General features: G+C 41.5%; 1 protein-coding gene across 3 annotated transcripts in view; it reads right to left on the reverse strand.

Moving 5' to 3' along the window:
* Smg1 (SMG1, nonsense mediated mRNA decay associated PI3K related kinase) overlaps positions 1–19,590 on the reverse strand; it is a 101,761-nt gene extending 82,171 nt beyond the window's left edge. The window contains exon 1 of one of the 3 annotated variants that reach the window (XR_005499398.2): positions 19,172–19,308. Coding sequence is in view for 1 of the 3 variants with exons in the window: in NM_001427295.1 (NP_001414224.1) it covers positions 19,172–19,257 (86 nt within the window). In the remaining 2 variants the exon portion in view is untranslated. Of the gene's footprint in view, positions 1–19,171 lie in introns of all 3 variants that reach the window. The other 2 variants (NM_001427295.1, XM_039101163.2) reach the window with 2 other exon arrangements.
* Between the last annotated feature and the right edge of the window lie 827 nt (positions 19,591–20,417).

Genomic DNA, 20,417 nt, shown 5'->3' on the forward strand with positions numbered 1-20,417 from the left:
AAATCCAAATTCACCTCCATTTGCACATGTAGCTTTTTCCATCTTCATTAGACAATAAGTAAAGCTCCTCCCTAGAGAAGTTCATCTAGACCCTAAGTTTCACCTGTCTCCCAAACACCTTTACTTTCTGTAGGCCAGACTCTTCCACTTCACCACTCTACCACACCGCCTGCAAGACCACATGAACAACACTTCTATACAAGTAACTGGACTCCTTTCCTTTTAAATATCTAGTCAGGCACACGCACGGAATCCTGGCTCTTAGGAGGTGGAGGTAGAGGTAGAGGATCAAGAATTGAAGGGCAGTCTCACTCACACAGCAATTTGAAGAGCAGACTGGGCCACATGAGACCCTGTTTTGCACATCCCATCTCAATCAGTAATTGTCCAGACTCTTCACAGCCAAGTTTCTCAAAACTCCACCTTAACCTCCACTTACTCCCCCCTTCCTCTCCTTTCCCCTTCCTTTTCCTCCCTCCCTCCTGTGTGTGTGTGTGTGTGTGTGTGTGTGTGTGTGTGTGTGTGTGTGTGTGTGTTTTATAGAGAGCAGGCTGGGAGGGGGGGTTTGCCTTGGTCATGGTGTCTCTTCACAGCAATACAACGTATTACCGTTACTAACGAAGTAGTAACTAAAACAGGGTGTAAAACTGGTGTGTAATTTCAGAAAAAAAAAATTCCCACTATTAGCTCCTTCTTCAAACTCACACACTCATTAGTTAATTGGTTAGTTGGTTAGTTAGTTAGTTATAGGATGGTCTCAGCTGCTCACTTGCTTGAGATGTTACTACTAACAACAGGAGGCACTATCTTACATCACACATTTTTCAAGACAGAAGAATAAATGCAGCTTTTGCTACGTGGAAAAAAGAAGGCAGAAGAAAGGATGTGAGTTTAGAAGATGATGGTGAACAGAAATCAATCAAGTTGTGTCTTTTAGCTTAAAGATCTAACTACACTAGATCTAACTACAAAGATCTAATTTCACTATGAAGCATATGGTTCAGGAGGCTGTGATAGGAGAACCAGAAAGAACACAAGATCCAGGCAGCCCATAGACACAGCAGACCTGATTCAAGACCAAGAAATAAAAGAGGGAGGAAAGGGGAAAGACAGAGACAAAGGGTCAAGCACATGAAAACATTCAATATCATCTATAATTAGGAAAATGCAAACCAAAACGAGAAAAATTTACTAACTACAATAATCAGAATTTAAAAACTGAAAACAAAAACAAAAATGAACAAGGTTTAATGAGGAGATAGAGAAATTGGAGCTTTTTATGCATTGCTGTGAGACTGTAAAATGCTTCAGCCACTTCAGAAAAGTTTGACCATCCTTCAAAAGGCAGAAAATTTTATGTAGTCCAGCAAATCTCTCTCAAGGAATATGCCCAAAATTAAAAATACATGTTACAATAAAAGCATATACAAAGTTCTACCACAACAATTACATTACTCAAGAGGTGAACATCTATATGTCTACTGGCAGGAGAGATGCAAGGCATCTCACAATAGAATATGATTCAGCAGTAAGAAGGAATCAAGTGCTCACACAAGCAACACCTTGAGTTAATGTGGAAAACATCAGACTAAGTGACTTTAACCAGATACAAAAGGACACACACTGCATAATTCTACTCATATGACTGAACAGATTCACATGGTAGGACTGTAGTTGTCACACACTGGATGAAAGTGAGAATGTGGAGTGACTGCTTAATGGATATAGGGTTATTCAAAACTAAATAGAAATGTACAATGATTGCCTAACATCGTGATGCCAACAACGGTACATTTTATGCATTTTACTGCCCCCTCAAAACCAACCACATTCTTATTTGTGACATTCTAAACCATGAAGAAGCACTGACTAGGTGCAGAAACTGATTACAAAAGGACATGAGGGCTTCTGGGAGAATGACTTTAGCCTAGTTATAGTAGTTACACTACTACATTTGTTTGTTAAAACCAAAAGAACTACACGGCATCACTTCCATCAAAGTCATTTTCATTTTTTTTCAGTATTTGCCCTTAGGATAGGGCAGAAGCTCAATGGAAAAATACTCTCTAAACATACATGAAGGTTCAACACCTCAAAAAAATAAAATAAACTCGTTTCTTATGGCAAGGTTATCAAAGAAAGCAAGATTTGTTTTTTTAATAATTCAGAAATGTAATGCCTTATACTGACTGTTATGTTTAGCCATTTTATAAGAAAACTTGGAGCCACGGCACTGGCTTGATGTCACTACACCTCCAGTGAAACAAGTTGCTGACCTGAAAAATAGTCAATAGGAAGAACTGAAGCTGAAAACTCTATCTGGCCAAAGCACCCAGAAAAACTTGGACCAGTAACAGACAGGTGCTGCCAAAACCAACAATAAATAGTTATAAACATTTAGCACAGCAGCAACCTTGTCATTGACAATGCCTGAGAAATTTTTATAGTCCACAGGGCACCTTATTTAAAATAAATAATTGTTATAATAGGTAATAATCTATTACCTATTCTGATAACTGAATAGTCTCACGAAGTTCTCATTAAGGAATCACTGAAGGGTAATGCTAAATTAAAAATTTAAGCAACACTAAAGCAGCACCAGACTAGATGGGCTAAACATTGAGTCACAGCCTGAACTATATATACAGTGAGTTTCTGTATTAAAAACAGCAAAAATAAATGCTATGCAAAAGATGCTAATTTTCATGTGAGACAAAAGAAGAAAAAAAGATGTGGTGCCACAAAATCATTTGCACATTAAGACAGATAAATGTGTAATTTGGACATGTCACTTTAGGATGAGATGGAGCATGTTCAGGATGACAGAGCTGGAGACTTGGACTTGTACACTTAACAAAATCTCTTGGACTAGAGAGATGGCTTATTTGTTAACAGTTTGTGCTGTTCTTTCAAAGGACCCAGGGTCAAGTCCCAGCACCCACATAGCAACTATCAACTATCCATAATTCCATTTGACCAAAGCACCCAGAAAAACTTGGACCGTACCATACAGGTGCCGCCAAAACCAACAATTAACAGTTATAAACTTCTAGCACAGCAACCTTCTTGTCAGAGGATCTGACACCTTCTGACCTCCTTGAGCACCAAGCATGCATATAATGCACACAGACATATGAGCAACGCTATACATATAAAATAGGTAATTGTATAAAACAAAAGGAGAAAAGTAGGGAGGAAAGGAGGAAGGAAAGGAGAAAGAGAATCTTATCAAATTAGTATGACCATGAGAGATGGTATACTGCAGGTGAGGGGCACCAACCTTGCTAAGCAACTACCTGATACAGCCTAACTTGTGACATGTTTAAACATTAAGACAAACAAGAAAAGGCATTTATTAAGCTTAGAATCTATATCAGTGGCTCTCTACAGAGGAAGACTGCCAGAAATATCTAAAGGCAGTTTTGAGTTTATGCATTAAAATATCCTTGAAAGGGGTTGGGGATTTAGCTTGTTACGGTAGAGCGCTTGCCTAGCAAGCGCAAGGCCCTGGGTTCAGTCCCCAGCTCCGAAAAAAAAAGAAAAGAAAAGAAAAGAAAAAAAAAAAAAACAACCTTGAAGAAGCATCTAGAACACCTTGATTTTCTTTCTAACTTTGCCAATAAAATCATACAAAGACAGTAAGTAAATTTTTAAATTGACTGATTCAACATCTCTAGGACACATCTCCTTAAATATTCTGGGGTAAGAAACAGGTTTCCAACCACTGTTTAAAAAGCAAGTACTGGGAGACTGGTAAGGAAGCCTGCTGTTGAGACTGAACTAGGGCTGGAGAAAAGGATCAGCAGCAGTTACGAGCACTGGTCACTCTGGCTTCAACTTCCCCTGCAAGGTAGTCTATACTATTTGGAACTCCAGTTCCAGAGGGAATCCAACATCATCTTCTGCCTTCTAAGAGCACTGACTGATACACACAGGCAAAACACCCAAATGCATAAAGTAATTTTTTAAAAAGTAAAAAAAAAAGAAAGAAAAAAGACTAACGAATGGACTTCAATCTCCCTCCCAGGACACCCTTGGTGAAGGAAGCAGCCCCCAGTGATCTTCATAAGCATGCTAGTGCACACAAACAATCTTCATAAGCATGCTAGTGCATATAATCTTCATAAGCATGCTAATGCTTACAAACAAAAACATTTTAATTAAAAAAAGATAAATCTCAGTAGGCATGTTATAAATCAACTATTAAGACACTAAATCACACAATTCCACCACATTAACTGTTAAGAGAGTTGTACAGAACTTACTAAACCCATGAATCAGAGAACCAGAAGGGGGGTGGTGGAGAGTCCAGCTGTGCTCAGCAGGCAGCAGAAATACTGACATACTTAACATTTAGCTTAAACTTAAGGAAGCTAGAAACATCTTTAAACTACCTAGTTATTTCAAACCTCCTACAAATCCACAAACTCCATTTTTTTGTTATATTTTATACTAAACACACTTAATCACATTTAGTTTAAAATAACTTTTATAATTTCCTTTTAAAAAACATATTTACTTTTATTTATATGAACACACTATAGCTATTGTCAGAGGGCACTGGATCCCATTACAGATGGTTGTGAGCCACCATGTGGTTGCCGGAAATTGAACTCAGGACTTCTAGAAGAGTGTAGTCAGTGCTCTTAATTGATGAGCCACCTTTCCAGCCCCTATAATTTCCTTTTACAATTAAGGGGGAAAAATAGCATTTAGGTATGGATCTTCTTAGAAAGGGCACTATTTGCTAATCTGAATATATTTATACAATTTTAAATCCTAGCAAAATCTGCCTAGTAGTGTACACACATCCTTCCGTTGATATACTACCTGACTCAATCTTATTTCTGTCTCAGAATACAACTTTCCTATGACTCTGGCTCCTCTTACTGCTTTATTAAAACTCTGTACATAACACACAGGCACTAGACTAGGGGAAAGAAAGATTCAAAGATGTTCTTAAAAGAATTAGTTTCTAACTGTATAATGAAAGTTAAGCACTACACACCACTATAAACCTATGCAGCAGCAATTTAATCCATGCCCCTGCCGTCCAAATGTATCCAAGATATAAAGTTTGGAATATTTTCCCTAGCTTGTACTTTCAACCATTAGCCAGTCGTTTGTTTTGTTGTTTTGAGACAGGGTCTCCTGATGTAACGTTTGACTGACCTGGAACTCCCTATGTAGAGCAGGCTGGCCTTGAAATCAGAGATCTGACCTCACCTCTGTATACTGAAACTAAAAACATGCCAACACAACCAACATTTGGTACAAGTTCTTAGAATGAATTGGTAAGACGTGAAGAGAAAAGCAAGTAGATTCACATCTATGCTGAAATCCCTTACTAAGCAACATAAAACTGGTTTCTGGTTCAAGGATACAGACTAGGAGCCACACCATCACACTACAGCGCAATCTAACACCCCACCGCATTTTATAACTAAGAAATGCCACGAATGCCACATACTTAGAAGAAATCTAAGCTCTGATGTCATATATCCTTTAAAAAAACAATGAAAATGTATCAAAATATACAACTACAAAACACAGGAGTGTATGTGAACCTACATGTGTGTGTCTACAACATTTAGAGTAAGAAATAATAACAGAATGTTGTTTAAAATTCCAGATTTGATGCTGGGGTGAGTGAGGATAGCTCAGCATAGCAGAAACAAGATCCTCGGTTCTATCCCCAACACTGCCTCCTCTCAAAAAAAAATTAATAATTGATTAATTAAGACATAGCAGCTCGCTCACATTCATGTGGCACTTTTATCGGTTTGAAACATTTCCCAAACATTATCTTTAACCTGGATCTGATCTTCAGATCATGTGCCAACTGAAACGGTTCCTGTCTTCCCCCAACCTAACTCTGCTGCTAGTTCATGACACCAGTCTTTCCTAAGAGATGTATGAAGAATCAACACAGAACATGCACAATAGGTTCCAAAACAAGATGATTCCATTTCTAATACCAATGCTAACACAGCCAAAGATCCTCTTTGCTACCTTGGATCCAATCTGAGGAATCAGGCATACTAAGTCAATGTGCTACCACTATCTCCATTTTTTACTGTTATTTTGAGACAGGGTCTTACTAAGTTGCCCAGACTGGCCTTAAACTTGCTTAGTAGGCCAGGCAGGACTTAAACCTTCCATCCTCCTACTTCAGCCTCCGGTGTAGCTGAAAAACAGGCCTCTGTCAAATGCAAGTGAACCATAGTAGGAGGTTAAAAAGGGAAGTTGCTGGTAAAAAGAGTACAAAGTCTCAAGTGGAGAAAAATGTTTCCAGAGCTCTCCTAATAAAATGACTTTGTCAGAAACAATGTGGTTTGTATTACAAAATACTCCAAAAAGTGCATTTCAAAAGCAGGTATGTGTGGTATACACCTGTAACACCAGCATGTAGGAAGCTGAGGCCGGATGACTTCAGATTTGAAGCCAGCCAAAGCTGCACAGTGAAAACCCTGCATCAATCAATTCTAAAAAAAAATAAATAAATAAATAAAAATAAAAAAGTCCATTTCAAAGAGCTCTCCCCCTCTCCATAAAAGCTAAAAGTAATTGGCTTGATTTAATCCATCAACATTATACACATTTATCTATATAGCACTTTGTAACCTAAATACATGCACAACTGTGTCTTTTAAAAGTAGAGCCTGTCGGGGGTAAGAGGGGGAAATAGAGCAAGTGTTCCCAGATGGTGGTGCACACCATCTTTAATCCCGGTACTATCGAGACAGACAAGGTAGATCTCTGTTTGAGGCCAGCATGGTCTACACTTTAAGTTCCAGGACAGCCAGTGCTACATAGTGAAACCCTATCTCAAAAAGAGTAGGAGAGTCAGGCTTGGGGGAGCTGGTGGATCTGTAAGTTCAAGGCTATCTGGTCTACGTATCAAGCTCCAGGCCAATCAGTTCTAGGTTGTGAGATCTTGTCTCAGAGAAACAAAGGACTGGGATGCAGCTCAGTGGTAGAACATGTGCCTACCATACACATAGCCCTGCATTCAATCCTCAGGGACAAAACACTAACACATATAACAAGAACAGTATAGTGCAACTTTTTGTGTGTGCTCAATTACTTTCAATGAAATAAGGTAACTTGCATTAAAATAACTAAGACAGCCACTTAAATATTGTCTTGATTTTTGTTCTGACAACATGTCTCAACAGATAAAAGCACACACTATGTGAACCTGATGACCTGAGTTTGATCCCTGGCAGGGAAGAAAATTGGTCTCTGACCTCCACCCATGTGCGATACAGCACATGAATGCACATAACAAATGAAAAGTATTTTTAAAAGAAAACTTGTTGCTGCAGCCAGTAAGATGACTACTACACATACCTTTTATTATTACTCCTAAGTTCATTTTATAACTTCAGTGTTTTTAAAATAGAACATGTTATATATTATAGTATTGCTAATACTCCAAACAATGACATTAAACATTTTTAGTAGACTATAACCTGTGGCTCCTTTTAAACCTGGCTTCTAAATAAGCAATCTGTCTCAAGTTCCATGGGCCTGCTGCCACTGAAAACCAACTCCATCTTTACTTTTCCTCAGGTACCCTAAGAACAGTAAAGATAAGACAGGAAGTGCATCTGGCCTTTTTACAACATATTCTAGATTGCTTTCTTTTCAACTAAATATTGATATAATCTAGTCAGAAAAGAGGCAAGGCCCTAGCTATTTGATGAATAATGTGAATATCAGTACTAGCTTACCAGAATTAATTTTACTTTTTAAAAGGATACAGACAGGGCTGGAGAGATGGCTCAGCAGTTAAGAGCACCCGACTACTCTTCCAGAGGTCCTGAGTTCAATTCCCAGCAACCACATGGTGGCTCACAACCATCTATAAAGAGATCCGATGCCCTCTTCTGGTGTGTCTGAAGACAGTTACAGTGTACTTATATATAATAAATGAATAAATCTTAAAAAAAAAAAAGGATACAGACATCAAAATGAATGCAGCAATATGTATAGGTATAGCAGGCATGGGGTAAGAGACCAATGTAGATAGGAATTTCAAATCATGAGAATATCCTTCCTTCCATTAAGGACCATTCCTTGCAGCTGTTTGATCAACTGTATAATGTACTGCCTCAAGCTAACTGGCCTGCTAAAGAACAAATCTCCTTCAAATGCTTTCTAAGGTAACAGGTTTATAAACTCAGGAGCTATGTTGGGGAAAAAAAAACTTGCCAACTCCAAGTCCTGCTCTACCAATCTATGACCTATGACCAAAGTATTCCTGAAAAACACTGCATATGCACTGGCAGTATACAGTGGAATTTTTTTTTTTGCTATCATTCTCTAATCGACACACATTGACATTGCAATAGGAACATAAGGCATCCAGAGATACTCTAACCCAGTTTTTTTTTTCAACCTTCCTAATGCTGTAGCCCTTTAATACAGTTCCTCAAGTTGAGATGACCCCCCCAACCATGAAATTACTTTCATCGCTACTACACAATTGTAATTTTGCTACTGTTATGAATTGAAATGTAAATATCTGATAGGTGGGATATCTAGTACTCGACCCCCTGTGAAAGGGTCGTTCAACTCCCAAAGGGGTCATAACTCACTCATAGACTGAGAAATGTTGCTGTAAAGTGTCTATGAAAATTCTGTGCTACTTTAAAGAAGGTATGTCAGCATCCAAGAATGCTGAGTGGAGTCTTGGAGTCAGGTCTCTCTACAGATAGCAAGGGACAATTATATTGACATTCAAATATAGAATGAAGCCAGGCATGGTGTTACATATCTTAATCCCAGCACTCGGGAGACAGAGGTAGATCTCTGTGAGCTCAAGGACAGTCAGGTCAGCATAGTGAGACCCAGTCTCAAAATAAAATTGTTTTTAAAGGGAGATGAGAGACTGCATACTATCTTTGATGCATCAGTAGAATGGAAGGGGATATAAATGCAAAACATGACATATAAGATTCCCATATGTTAGGCTTGATTGAGGAATATAAACAAAAATAGATTTGGGGTAATGGTTAAGTAAGTACTATGAAGAAAACTCAGAATACAATGTTAAAGTGTGCACTTCTCACTTCTCACCAGTGTAAGAACAGCTAGGCTGAACACTCTGGAAAAGACAAACTTCGCAACAGCTGCAGCTACCACTCTGCAGCAAGAAGAGCAAATGCAAACAACCTGTGGCAACAAGGAGCTGGGGATGAAGAGGTGCCTCAAGGAAAGACAGACAGACAGACAGACAGACAGACAGACACACACACACACACACACACACACACACACACACACCACCCAGGGGAGGTGGGGGGCTGGAGTTGTTTTCCCCAATCTGAGTAACTGATGTGATAAGAACATTTTTGGCTTTTACTGAGATCAGTGAAATCATACTTTAGAAAAATGGCAGATCACAGAGGCAGAAGGATTCCAGTTAAGTTAAAGAAGCTGAAAAGTAGATTAGAGTGATTAGAGGGCCAGGAATCTGTGGGTCTTAGAATAAGCTTAGCCAAATGAGGACCACCTATGTGGCCCAGAACCCATATACCCCAAAATGATAATGCTGTAGGTCTACCATCTGAAACTTCACAGCACTCTTCGGATACTTCAAGCAAGCAAGCAAGCCATGTTTACAGCAATAGTGTGACAGAAGTACACTGAAGATGGTAAGACCCAAAAACCTGATAAAGATCAAACTGATAATAAATCCTGACACACCATGAAAAGATGTCCTCTCTGCAAGAGATTTCAAGGAAGAGCCAGCAAAATGGCTCATTAGTTAAAGGCACTTAATACCACATCTGACAGTCTCTGACTTCCACAAATGAGATGAGGTACCTGTGTGCACATGCGCATGCACACACACGTACACAAAAAAATTAAAAATGTAAAAAAAAAGAAAAGTCATTGCATGCTCTCACCATATACTTCTGCTGGCAGCAGTGGCAGGGGCAAGGAATCCAACTGAAAAGTCTGCCTCCTGTTTGAGGGTGGTGGTTACCAGAGGTATACACATCCATCAAAAAATTAAAAAAAAAAATCACTAACTCAAAAATGAACCATACATACATAATAGAGTTCACTCAATAAACAGAAAAGGGAGCAGAACTAACGTTCTAAAGCCAAACAGTAAGCAAACACTCCAAAGGCAAAACAGAAAACAAAATATAATAAGCTGAGATATTTTGTATAAGATTTAAACTACAAATTTTCTAAACTCTGCTTTTAGGTCTTGATACAAGAGAAATTCTATCTTATTTTGTAGTTCCGAAAATACAATAAGCTTTGAGAAAATGAAGCCAACTTCAGGTAATCAAAATAATGATAGTATGAAAAGAAAGGAAACATACAGCTTCTGTGACTCCATCAAGGTCAGTCCAAGCAATGACAGGAACTCCTCAGATCTGTTTTTTGGTCACTAGGATAGGAGAGGCAGGAAATCCTAGCACTATGAGAATTCAGTGTTCCTAAAAGACACTACGGTCATATCTGTTTTATAGGTGTGACATATCATGCTTACTAGGGTAAATTAAGTGTGGGAAAGCAGAAATGCTCACCTAAGTGGTCACCCTTCACCAACACTAGCCCAAGTTTCTACATATTGGAAAGTTTTGTCTGAGATTCAATCATGCACTATAAACAGAACACAGAATAGATGACTTAGGTCCTTGGTGGTCTCTTGTCTAGGCTTTCCCAATTGTCCTTACAACTTACACACCCTTCAATAACCAACAGACTGAACCTTCTTAATTGAAGCCAATTTGCTGCTAATAAGACTTCCAACAGCTCCTCAAACCACTCCAATTACACTTCAACTATAACCAAAGTCAACAGTGTATTTCCAGTCCAGCTCCCCACCTTCATCGTTTGTTTGTTTGTTTGTTTATTTATTATATATAAGTACACTGTAGCTGTCTTCACATTTATTTATTTATTTATTTATTTATTTATTTATTTATTTATTTATTTATTATAAGTACACTGTAACTGTCTTCACACACACACCAGATTAGGGCATCGGATCCCATTACAGATGGTTGTGAACCACCATGTGGTGGGATTTGAACTCAGGACCTCTGGAAGAGCAGACAGTGCTCTTAACCACTGAGCCATCTCTCCAGCCCCTTCATCGTCTTTCTTACTCCTCACAAGCACTGCTGCCTGCTTCTAAATAAACAGAGTATTTATCAGGGACAGCTTATATTTTACAGCAGCCTTTCTGTCTGGTTCTGATTTTCTCCAAGCTTACCATAAAAACTATATGGAACAAATCCATCACCCCACTGTCTTCCACTCAGCTGTATAGCTTTTCCCTCCTCTAGAGCCATTAATATAGAAATAGTCACAGCCACACTATAACACACAAATCCATATGCCTTGTCATTTTTTAATTAAAGAACAGTTCAGTAGTTTCTACGATCAAATACACATAGCTAAGGCCTTAGAGCACAGTATGCTATCATTTTCAAAAGTCTTTATTTCTCACACTTGCAAGTCAAAAAAAAATCCCTAAAAAGTATCAATATTTACTGGTGAGGACATATCCATACAGTTAAAATTATTTTATTAATTTTATTATTTCTTAAAATTTAGAATAGGGCACTGGAGAGATGGCTCAGTAGTTAAGAGCACTGACTGCTCTTCCAGAGATCCTGAGTTCAATTCCCAGCAACCACATGGTGGCTCACAACCATCCGTAATGACATCTGATGCCCTCTTCTGGTGTGTCTTAAGACAGTTACAGTATACTTATATATAAAACAAATATATCTTTTTTAAAAAAAAGTTGAGGGCTAGAGAGATGGCTCAGTGGTTAAGAGCACCCGACTGCTCTTCCAGAGGTCATGAGTTCAATTCCCAGCAACCACATGGTGGCTCACAACCATCTGTAAAGAGATCTGATGCCCCCTTCTGGTGTATCTGAAGACAGCTACAGTGTACTTATATATATAATAAATAAAATAAATCTTTAAAAAAAAAAAAAAGTTGAAATAGGGATTGGTGGACGGCTCAGCTGTTAAGTGCACTAGCTGCTCTTCAGGGGACTCAGGTTCAATTTCTAGCACCCATAGCCACCTTTAATTCCAGTCCCATACAATCCAATGCCTTCTTCTGGCCTCTGGGGACATTGCATGCACACGTTTCACAGACATACAAAACAATCACATATTTTAAAAATGAAAATTTAAAAATTAATTTTAAAAGTGTAAGTACTAGTTTGAAGTTCAGGCTCACTGAGATTTTAAAAAGGAATGAAGGGCCAACAAGATGCTCATGAGCTAAGGCACTTGCTGTCAATAAGCGTGACGGCTGGCTAGTGTTCCATCCCCAGACCCCACATAAAGGTGGATGGGGAGGACTGACTTCACAGTGACGTCTATGACCTCCACAGTGTGTCACATGTCCGTCTCTCGGTCCCCCTGCCCCTTCTCTCACACAGAAAGATTTTCTTAAGGAATTAAGAAGGGAAAAAACGTTCAGCTTAAAGATACAATTGTCTGGGGTGGAGAGATGACTCGGTGGCTAAGAACACAGACTGCTCTTCCAGAGGTCCTGAGTTCAAATCCCAGCAACCACATGGTGGCTCACAACCATCTGTAATGAGATCTTATGCCCTCTTCTGGTGTGTCTGAAGACAGCTACAGCATACTTACATATAAAACAAACAAATAAGTCTTTAAAAAAGATATAATTGCCAAATATTTTTATAAAGGTTTTGATAATGAAAATATTAAGTTGTTAAAAAAAAAACACACTCATATACAACTAATTGAAAACTCTCAATGCACTCAGCAACCTGTAATACAGAACTGATAAAAATGATAATCAGGGGCTGGAGAAATGGCTCAGCAGCTAAGAGCACTGACACCTCTTCCAGAGGTCCTGAGTTCAATTCCCAGCAATCACATGGTGGGTCAAAACCATCTGTAATGGGATCTGATGCCTTCTTCTGGTGGGTCTGAAGACAGCTACAGTGTTCTCACATAAGTTAAAATAAATAAATCTTTTTTTAAAAATGATAATCAATGGAGTTTGGTGGGCTGCAGCTGTTGGAGGTTGAGGCAGAAGGATCACTTGAGCCCAGTAGACAATACAGACCAAACAAAAATTCATGCACACTTACTAAGTTCTATTTAAAATTCCACTCATAGCAATGAGATATATATGTGGCTCTTTGGTTTTATGCTTTATTTTTTTTATTCAGTATATTATATATCTATGGATGCCAGACTTACCAAACTCACAAAAAAGTAGAACAATTCTGGTCTCATAAACCTAATGTCAAGCCAATTGGGATGGCACACATATTTAACCGAGGCAGAGGCAGAAGCAGGCAGATCTACCCTGATCTATAGAGGGATTTCCAGGCCAGCCAGGCTATACAGCCTGCCCACCTGTATAATTCTAGCACTCCACAAGTTGACTGAGCAAGGAGCATTAAGATAAGCCTGGGCTAATGGTAGTGAGAACCCTGTCTCCAAATTAGAAACCTAACTTTTTATTTGTATATTTTGTTTTTTGAGACAGGGTTTCTTTGTGTAGCCCTGTCTTGGAACTGGCTCTGTAGACCAGGCTGCCCCGGAACTCATAGAAAGCGCTGGAATTAAAAGCATGAATTGTCACTACCCAGCTTAAAACCCAACTTTTCATACCAGACATAAATATCTTCCTCTAATTTCACAACACTTCTATCTTTTGATCTTACACATGGAGTTTTATACTCCTTAAAACTTTGATCTGGTAAAATGGCACTAAAAACGGTAACTGTTTTAATACTAGAAGGGAACTGTGACACATACCAGTAACTCCAGCTACTCAAGGTTGAGAGAGAGGAGTACCTGAAGCTTGAGATCAGTTTGAGCTACAGAGTAAGACTATGTCTCAAAAAAAAAAAAAAAAAAAAAAAATCTACAGATAAAACTTGAGCACCACAAGCTACCTAATATACAATACATATGAGCTAAACTCCTAAGACTTCCAAGTATAGGAGTAAGACCTATTGAATCCTTAAATCCATTTTTTTTTCTTCAATATGTATTGGTGTTAGGGGGGTGGGGTAGGGGAATAGATGCCCTGAAGCCAGATTTACACAGAACTGTGAGGTGCCCAAAGTGAGTACTGAGAACTGAGCCATCTCTCCAGACCACTCTTTTTTTTTCTTAATGAATTTAACTCCCACTCAAATTAGTCAATGTCAATTTAGAATATTAAAGTGTACAATAAGTAACTACACACTTAACTTTCAAACAAAGAGTTCTGGCTGAACATGTGGCACATTACCTATTAACTGTCAGCACTTAAGTGGTAAAGACAACAGTGGAGTCTCAAGATCAGCATGGGCTGTATGAGACCCTATGTCAAAATTTTTTTTCAACTTTTTTACATTTGCCTGAAAACAGGAGCATGTGTGCCTCAGTGCTTATATGGAAGTCACCTACAGGAATGTGGAGGTCGAGCTGAAAGATGGCTCAGAAGTTAAGAGCACTGACTGCTCTTCCAGAGGTCCTGAGTTCAAATCCCAGCAACCACATGGTGGTTCACAACCATCTGTAATGAGATCTGATGCCCCCTTCTGGTGTGACTGAAGACAGCTACAATCTACTTATATATGATAATAAATCTCTTTTTAAAAAAGGCATGTGGAAGTCACCTCTCCTACCATATAGTTTCATGTAGTTTCTGGAGATCAAACTCAGGTCACAGGCCTGGTGCTGATTGTTTTTTACTTATTAACCCATCTCTCCAGCTCCTCAAAAAAATTTTTGTTTGTTTCACATAAGGCTGTAGTCTTCCTTGGCTGGTCCTAAACTCAGAGATCCACCTGCCTCTGCTTCTAGAGTGTTGAGATTAAAGGTGTATACCACTACACGCAGCTCAAAAAACTTTTGAAGCATTCTGATCTGTATCTTTGGATACAACTAGGTATTTTCCATATAGGTAAAATCCAGAAAATCACACACTTTGGCTACTGGCAAAGATAGGTCTCTGCTCAGCACGAAATGGTTGGGAAGATCCCCAAAATCTTCCCAACCTTTTTGTCTGAGATAGCAACAGGTTGCAAGTAAATAGTAAAACTAACCTAACACCACTCATTTCTTTCTTTAAAAAAAAAAAGATTTATTTATTATATATAAGTACACTATAGCTATCTTCAGACACATCAGAAGAGGGACACTGTAGCTGTCTTCACACACACCAGAATAGGGCATCAGATCTCTTTACAGATGGTTGTGAGCTACCAATGTGGTTGCTGGGATTTGAACTCAGGACCTCTGGAAGAGCAGTCAGCGCTCTTAACCACTAAGCCATCTCTTCAGTCCACATCATTCATTTCTTTTTCTTTGCAAGACAGAGTCTAACTATACAGCCTGGCTTTGCCTCCCAAGTGTTGAGATTATAGGTGAGATTATAGCCCACAACCTTACCTAACCTCTTACCCACCCACTCTGTAGGAGAGAACAGTGAATAAAACTACAATCAGGCAGTGGTGGAGCATGCCCTTAATCACAGAACTTAGGAGGAAGAGGCAGACAGATCTCTTGAGTTAGAGGACAGTCTGGACTACACAATGAGTTCCAGGACAGCCTACACAGAGAAACCCTGGGAAGACACACAACTGACTGACTGACCACAAGCCCAGTGCTCTGTAAATATTCTTAAAAACTATTTCTAGTGGACTTGGTAAGTTGTTCTTACCGAAGTAGCCCATTTATTCAGTCACCAAAGACGTACCTATGCAAGAGGGATTACTTCTACTATGACAGGACAACTAGTAAACTAATATTTAAGAAACTGACAAGAATTGTTGCTCTTTTTCTGTTGTTTTGAGGCAGGGTCTTGTGTAGCTCAGGCTGGCCTGAAACTCACTATGTAGCTGAAGATAACCTTGAATTTCTGATCCGATGAGAAACATCACTGCTGGAATTACTGATATGTACTAACTACCACAACCTGGTTATGTGGCTGGGAATCAAACCCAGGGCTGTTTCATGTATTCCCAACCCAAGAATTAATTTCTCAGTTGTCTGATTCCTCCTCACCTGCCCTTCCATAAAAATCAGAGGAAAAAAAAAAATGGTACAGAAAGGGCAAATAATTGTTTTAGTAAAATAGGCCTGGCAGTAACACACAAACTTGCCAGCCGGCACCTGGGAAGTAAAAACAGGATCAGGAGCTCAAGGTCATCCTCAGCCAAACAATATCTTTTCTAAAAAGAGAGAGAGAGAGAGAGAGAGAGAGAGAGAGAGAGGAAGAAGAAGAGGAGGAGGAGGAGGAGGAGGAGGAGGAGGAGGACGAGGACGAGGAAGAAGAGGAAGAAGAGGAGGAGGAGGAAGAAGAGGAGGAGGAGGAAGAGGAGGAGGAGGAGGAAGAAGAGGAGGAGGAGGAAGAGGAGGAGGAGGAGGAAGAGGAAGAGGAGGAGGAAGAGGAGGAGGAGGAAGAAGAGGAGGAGGAGGAAGAGGAGGAGGAGGAGGAAGAAGAGGAGGAGGAGGAGGAGGAAGAGGAGGAGGAGGAAGAGGAGGAAGAGGAGGAAGAGGAGGAGGAAGAGGAGGAAGAGGAAGAGGAGGAGGAGGAAGAGGAGGAGGAGGAGGAAGAGGAGGAAGAAGAGGAAGAGGAGGAGGAGGAGGAGGAAGAGGAGGAAGAAGAAGAAAAAAAAGCAGAGGGCCTGAAGAGAGATCTCAGCAGCTTGCTGATCTTACAAGAGGGCTAGAGTTTGGTTCCCAGCACCCACATGATGACTCCTAACTGCCAGTAACTTCAAGAGTCCAGAGGATCTAACTCTCTCCTCACCTGGCTCCTACACACGCGGTGTACATACATAAACTACAGGCACATATCAATACACATAAAATTAGTAATTTTTTTTAAAATTCAAGGATCAGCAAGATGGCTTTTAAGCACTTGCTGCCAAGCCTGATGACCTGAGTTAAATTAACAGGGTAGAAAAAGAAAACAGACTCCTATATGTGGTCCTCTGATCTCTATTTACTCATCCACTTGTGGCTCACTGTGGCAGAGAAATGCCCACACAGATAAAGACTTTTAAAAATATTTGAATAGGGGCTGGGGATTTAGCTCAGTGGTAGAGCGCTTGCCTAGGAAGCACAAGGCCCTGGGTTCGGTCCCCAGCTCCGAAAAAAAGAACCAAAAAAAAAAAAAAATATTTGAATAAACTATAGTCTCTATGCACTTGAAAATACTTGGAAAAAAAAAGCACTTGGCCTGGGAGTGGGGAGGTATCTTCATTCTGTCATTAGCCACTCATCTTTCTGAGTAGAGAGAATGACCTCAACTTTTACTACAAAAATTATAACCGACAAACCTGAGTTTTTTCCAAACTATTTAGCATATCAATCATGACCACCTTACAAATAAACCAAGTTTTGCTAAGAGGTACACGTATATTCCTGTTTCCTCTAGAAAGCAAGTATCTCCAGCCTTGTAAACTGCTACTCCATAAAGCCAAGTGTGCACCTCAGAGTATCCTCTACCCAAGAATTCAATCAGAGCTCATACAAAGTCTTCATCCTTTCCCCATACACCCTCATTCAGCCAAGATATAAAAGCATCTGAAACATGGGCAACATTTATTAACAACCTATCTACATATTCCTTAACTATATGTATAAGCCATTCTGCTTCATATTTGTGTGTGTACAGGTCATAATGCTAAAAGATAGTAGAACCCATTGTTTGTTTTCTCCAGACAAGGGTTTTTTATCTTGACTGTCTTGGAATTCAGACCAGGCTGGCCTCAAATTCACTGAAAGCCTCCTGCCTCTGCCTCCCAAGTGCTGGGATTAAAAGTGTGTGCCACCACGGCCAGCTATAGAATCCATTTTTAAATAGGAGCTCTATCGAAAGTCAAATTCAAGTTCATTTATCACCTAATGTGTTGGCTGCTTAGAATCAAATCTCACACATCTCAGTAACAGTGAAAACAACAAAGCATGTCAGTGAAAAGAATGTCAACTTGTTTTAGTTTACGCACTGTACAAACTTTCATGCAGGGCAAATCAAAGTGATGATTTTGCAATTATTCTTTATAACTGCTTCAAATCTCAACTCTAGACTTAGGCATTCATTTTTGAAATAATTTAATCACAAACATCAGTTCTCAAGAAACACGATGTTTAGGAATGCACGTTAAACAAAATAAGTGTACCCCTACTAGCCAAAGAGCATTTGAATTTCTCTACCAACTCTTAAAAATGCCATACTAACTTCTCATAGCAATCCTCCACATCCAAACTCTTCTCAAATTAGGGGGATCTACTAGAAAGCAAGAACAACACCAAAAAGTGTGTGCTTTCCATTCACGTGGCCAATTTCCCAACAACGGAGTGTACTTCAAAGAACGCATCAACTTCTACTGAAATACAAGTTTTATACATTTAGGAATTTCTAGACACTGTGTTAAAACTAAGTAGTCTCTGAATACTTGAAGCCTTTACTCAGCAAAGAATGGGAACCTACATTAAGTATAACCAGTCCATTATCAGAAAGACGTAACTAGAAATAACTTTTCTTTCGTGCTAATGCTCTTAATATTTTAAATCCAACCAGATCCCAACTCTGCCATGCAAAAGGAAATTCTCTACTCCTGAGAATCCAAATTCACTCCAAGTGCCCAGGGAAATTGCTGTTCACCAGAAAAACTATATCTGCAGTTTGGGAACACTTAAAATGCCCCAGTGCCAGATTGGGTCGATTCCATTCACAGTCCCACAATTTCATCTTCTGATCGACTAACGTCCTACCTAAGTCAGAAGGCTTCGGTAGGAGTTCGGAGCTTTTAGAATACACCAAGTAACACGTGAGAGTCCAGAAGGGCACAGAGTTAAGGTGGTCTTTGGCGAGAGCACTGGACGAGGAGGAGCCGAGGAGTTAATGGGTAACAGAGAGGGTTCCTGGACCTCAAATCTCAACTCGGAGATAGACAGCAGCGGAACGTCCTCCTCCACCCAAGCTTAGAGCCACTGCTCCAGCCATCGGGCAGAGGCGGGCAACCCAACACAGAGGCCTCGGCCGCCAGTGGCTTTCCTGCCGAGCCAGGCCGGGAGGACACCCAGGAAGCCGCGCCCGGCTCCAGGGACCGCGGGCCTAGGCCGCGCCTCCCAGTCCCGCGGGCCTAGGCCTCGGCCAGCTCCAAGCGAAGCTCGACGCGGTCACCCACCTGGGTTGCCAGTCATTCCAGCTCCGCGGGTACTTGGTGCCGCCGCCGCCGCTGCTCAGCCGAGACCCCGGGGCTCTGCGGCTCATTACCTTCCCCGACACGACATGGCCAAGCGCCGCCGCCCGAAGAAGCGCGAATCGCCGCCTGAACCGGCCGCCGCCGACACTGCGATCTGGCCCGGGGCTGAGGAGGAAGCCGCGGAGGGGGCGGCGGAGGGCGGGGGAGGCGGACGGCCGTTCCGGGTTCCGCTGGAGCCCGCAACGCAGGAGCAGGAGGCGGGAGCGGCGCGGCGAGGGGGAGGCGGAGGCAGGCGAGGCGACGTCTCTTCCAGGGCAGCGCGCGGCCCGCGACGCTGGGGCCCAGGAGGACGAGGACAGCGAGGAGGCGGTGGCGGCGGCTCCTCACGCTCACACGGCCACGGCTTCCCCGCCTCCCGGCTCCGCCCGCCGCGCCGCCGCTGCCGCACGGCATGCTGGGAGCGAGGGGCGGTGCCGACACCCTAGGAGCCTGGGGAGGGGCGGGGCTAGGGTAAAAGGCGGGGCTATTGGTCACAGAATATGGACTAGGGGCGGGGCTTATGACAGGGGTAGGGTCACCTAGGGGGGCGGTGCCGGCGCGCCCCAAGCCTGGAGAAGAAGGGCGGGACTTGTTGGGGCGGGGTCTGTGGCTGCTGAACCTAGAGAGGGGAGGTGCGAAAGGCAGAAGGCGGGACCTGCTCGAGAGGCACCAGAGTGACAAGAGCCAAGGCTTCGCTTCAAGGCGAGGTCCGCGTAAAGCCAAAACGGGTGGGGGTATGTGGAGAAGGCGAGAACTACTTGAGGGCAGGGACACAAGCAGACTCGGCTTCCTGGGCTGCGGCTCTGTCTGCGGGTGGTGGAGAGTGCTGTAGTTCCGCCGCGGGGCATCATGGGAGAGGGGATCTCCACCCCCGGGCTACACACGCCGTCCCATACACTCCGAGGACCGGCAGTCAGGTGTGACCAGGCGCCCAATGGAGGACGGGAGGGGGGCGTGCCCTTGAGCGCTGATGCGCGCACACAGACGTGCCCTTGGTGCTCACGTGCATCCACCTGCCCGCTGTCCTCTCAGAGAAAAAGTCGGAATAGTAAATTCGAGGAAGGGGAAACGAAAGCGACACCTTTTCAACCCCCACCTGAAATGTCATGTAGTCCTGATACATTTTTTCCTAACGTGAAAACCAACCCCTGCTTCTTGCCACATGAACTGTGCGCTCTGTAATCCTCTG

The sequence above is a fragment of the Rattus norvegicus genome, chromosome 1, assembly GCF_036323735.1.
Source record: "Rattus norvegicus strain BN/NHsdMcwi chromosome 1, GRCr8, whole genome shotgun sequence".
Classification (NCBI taxonomy): domain Eukaryota; kingdom Metazoa; phylum Chordata; class Mammalia; order Rodentia; family Muridae; genus Rattus; species Rattus norvegicus.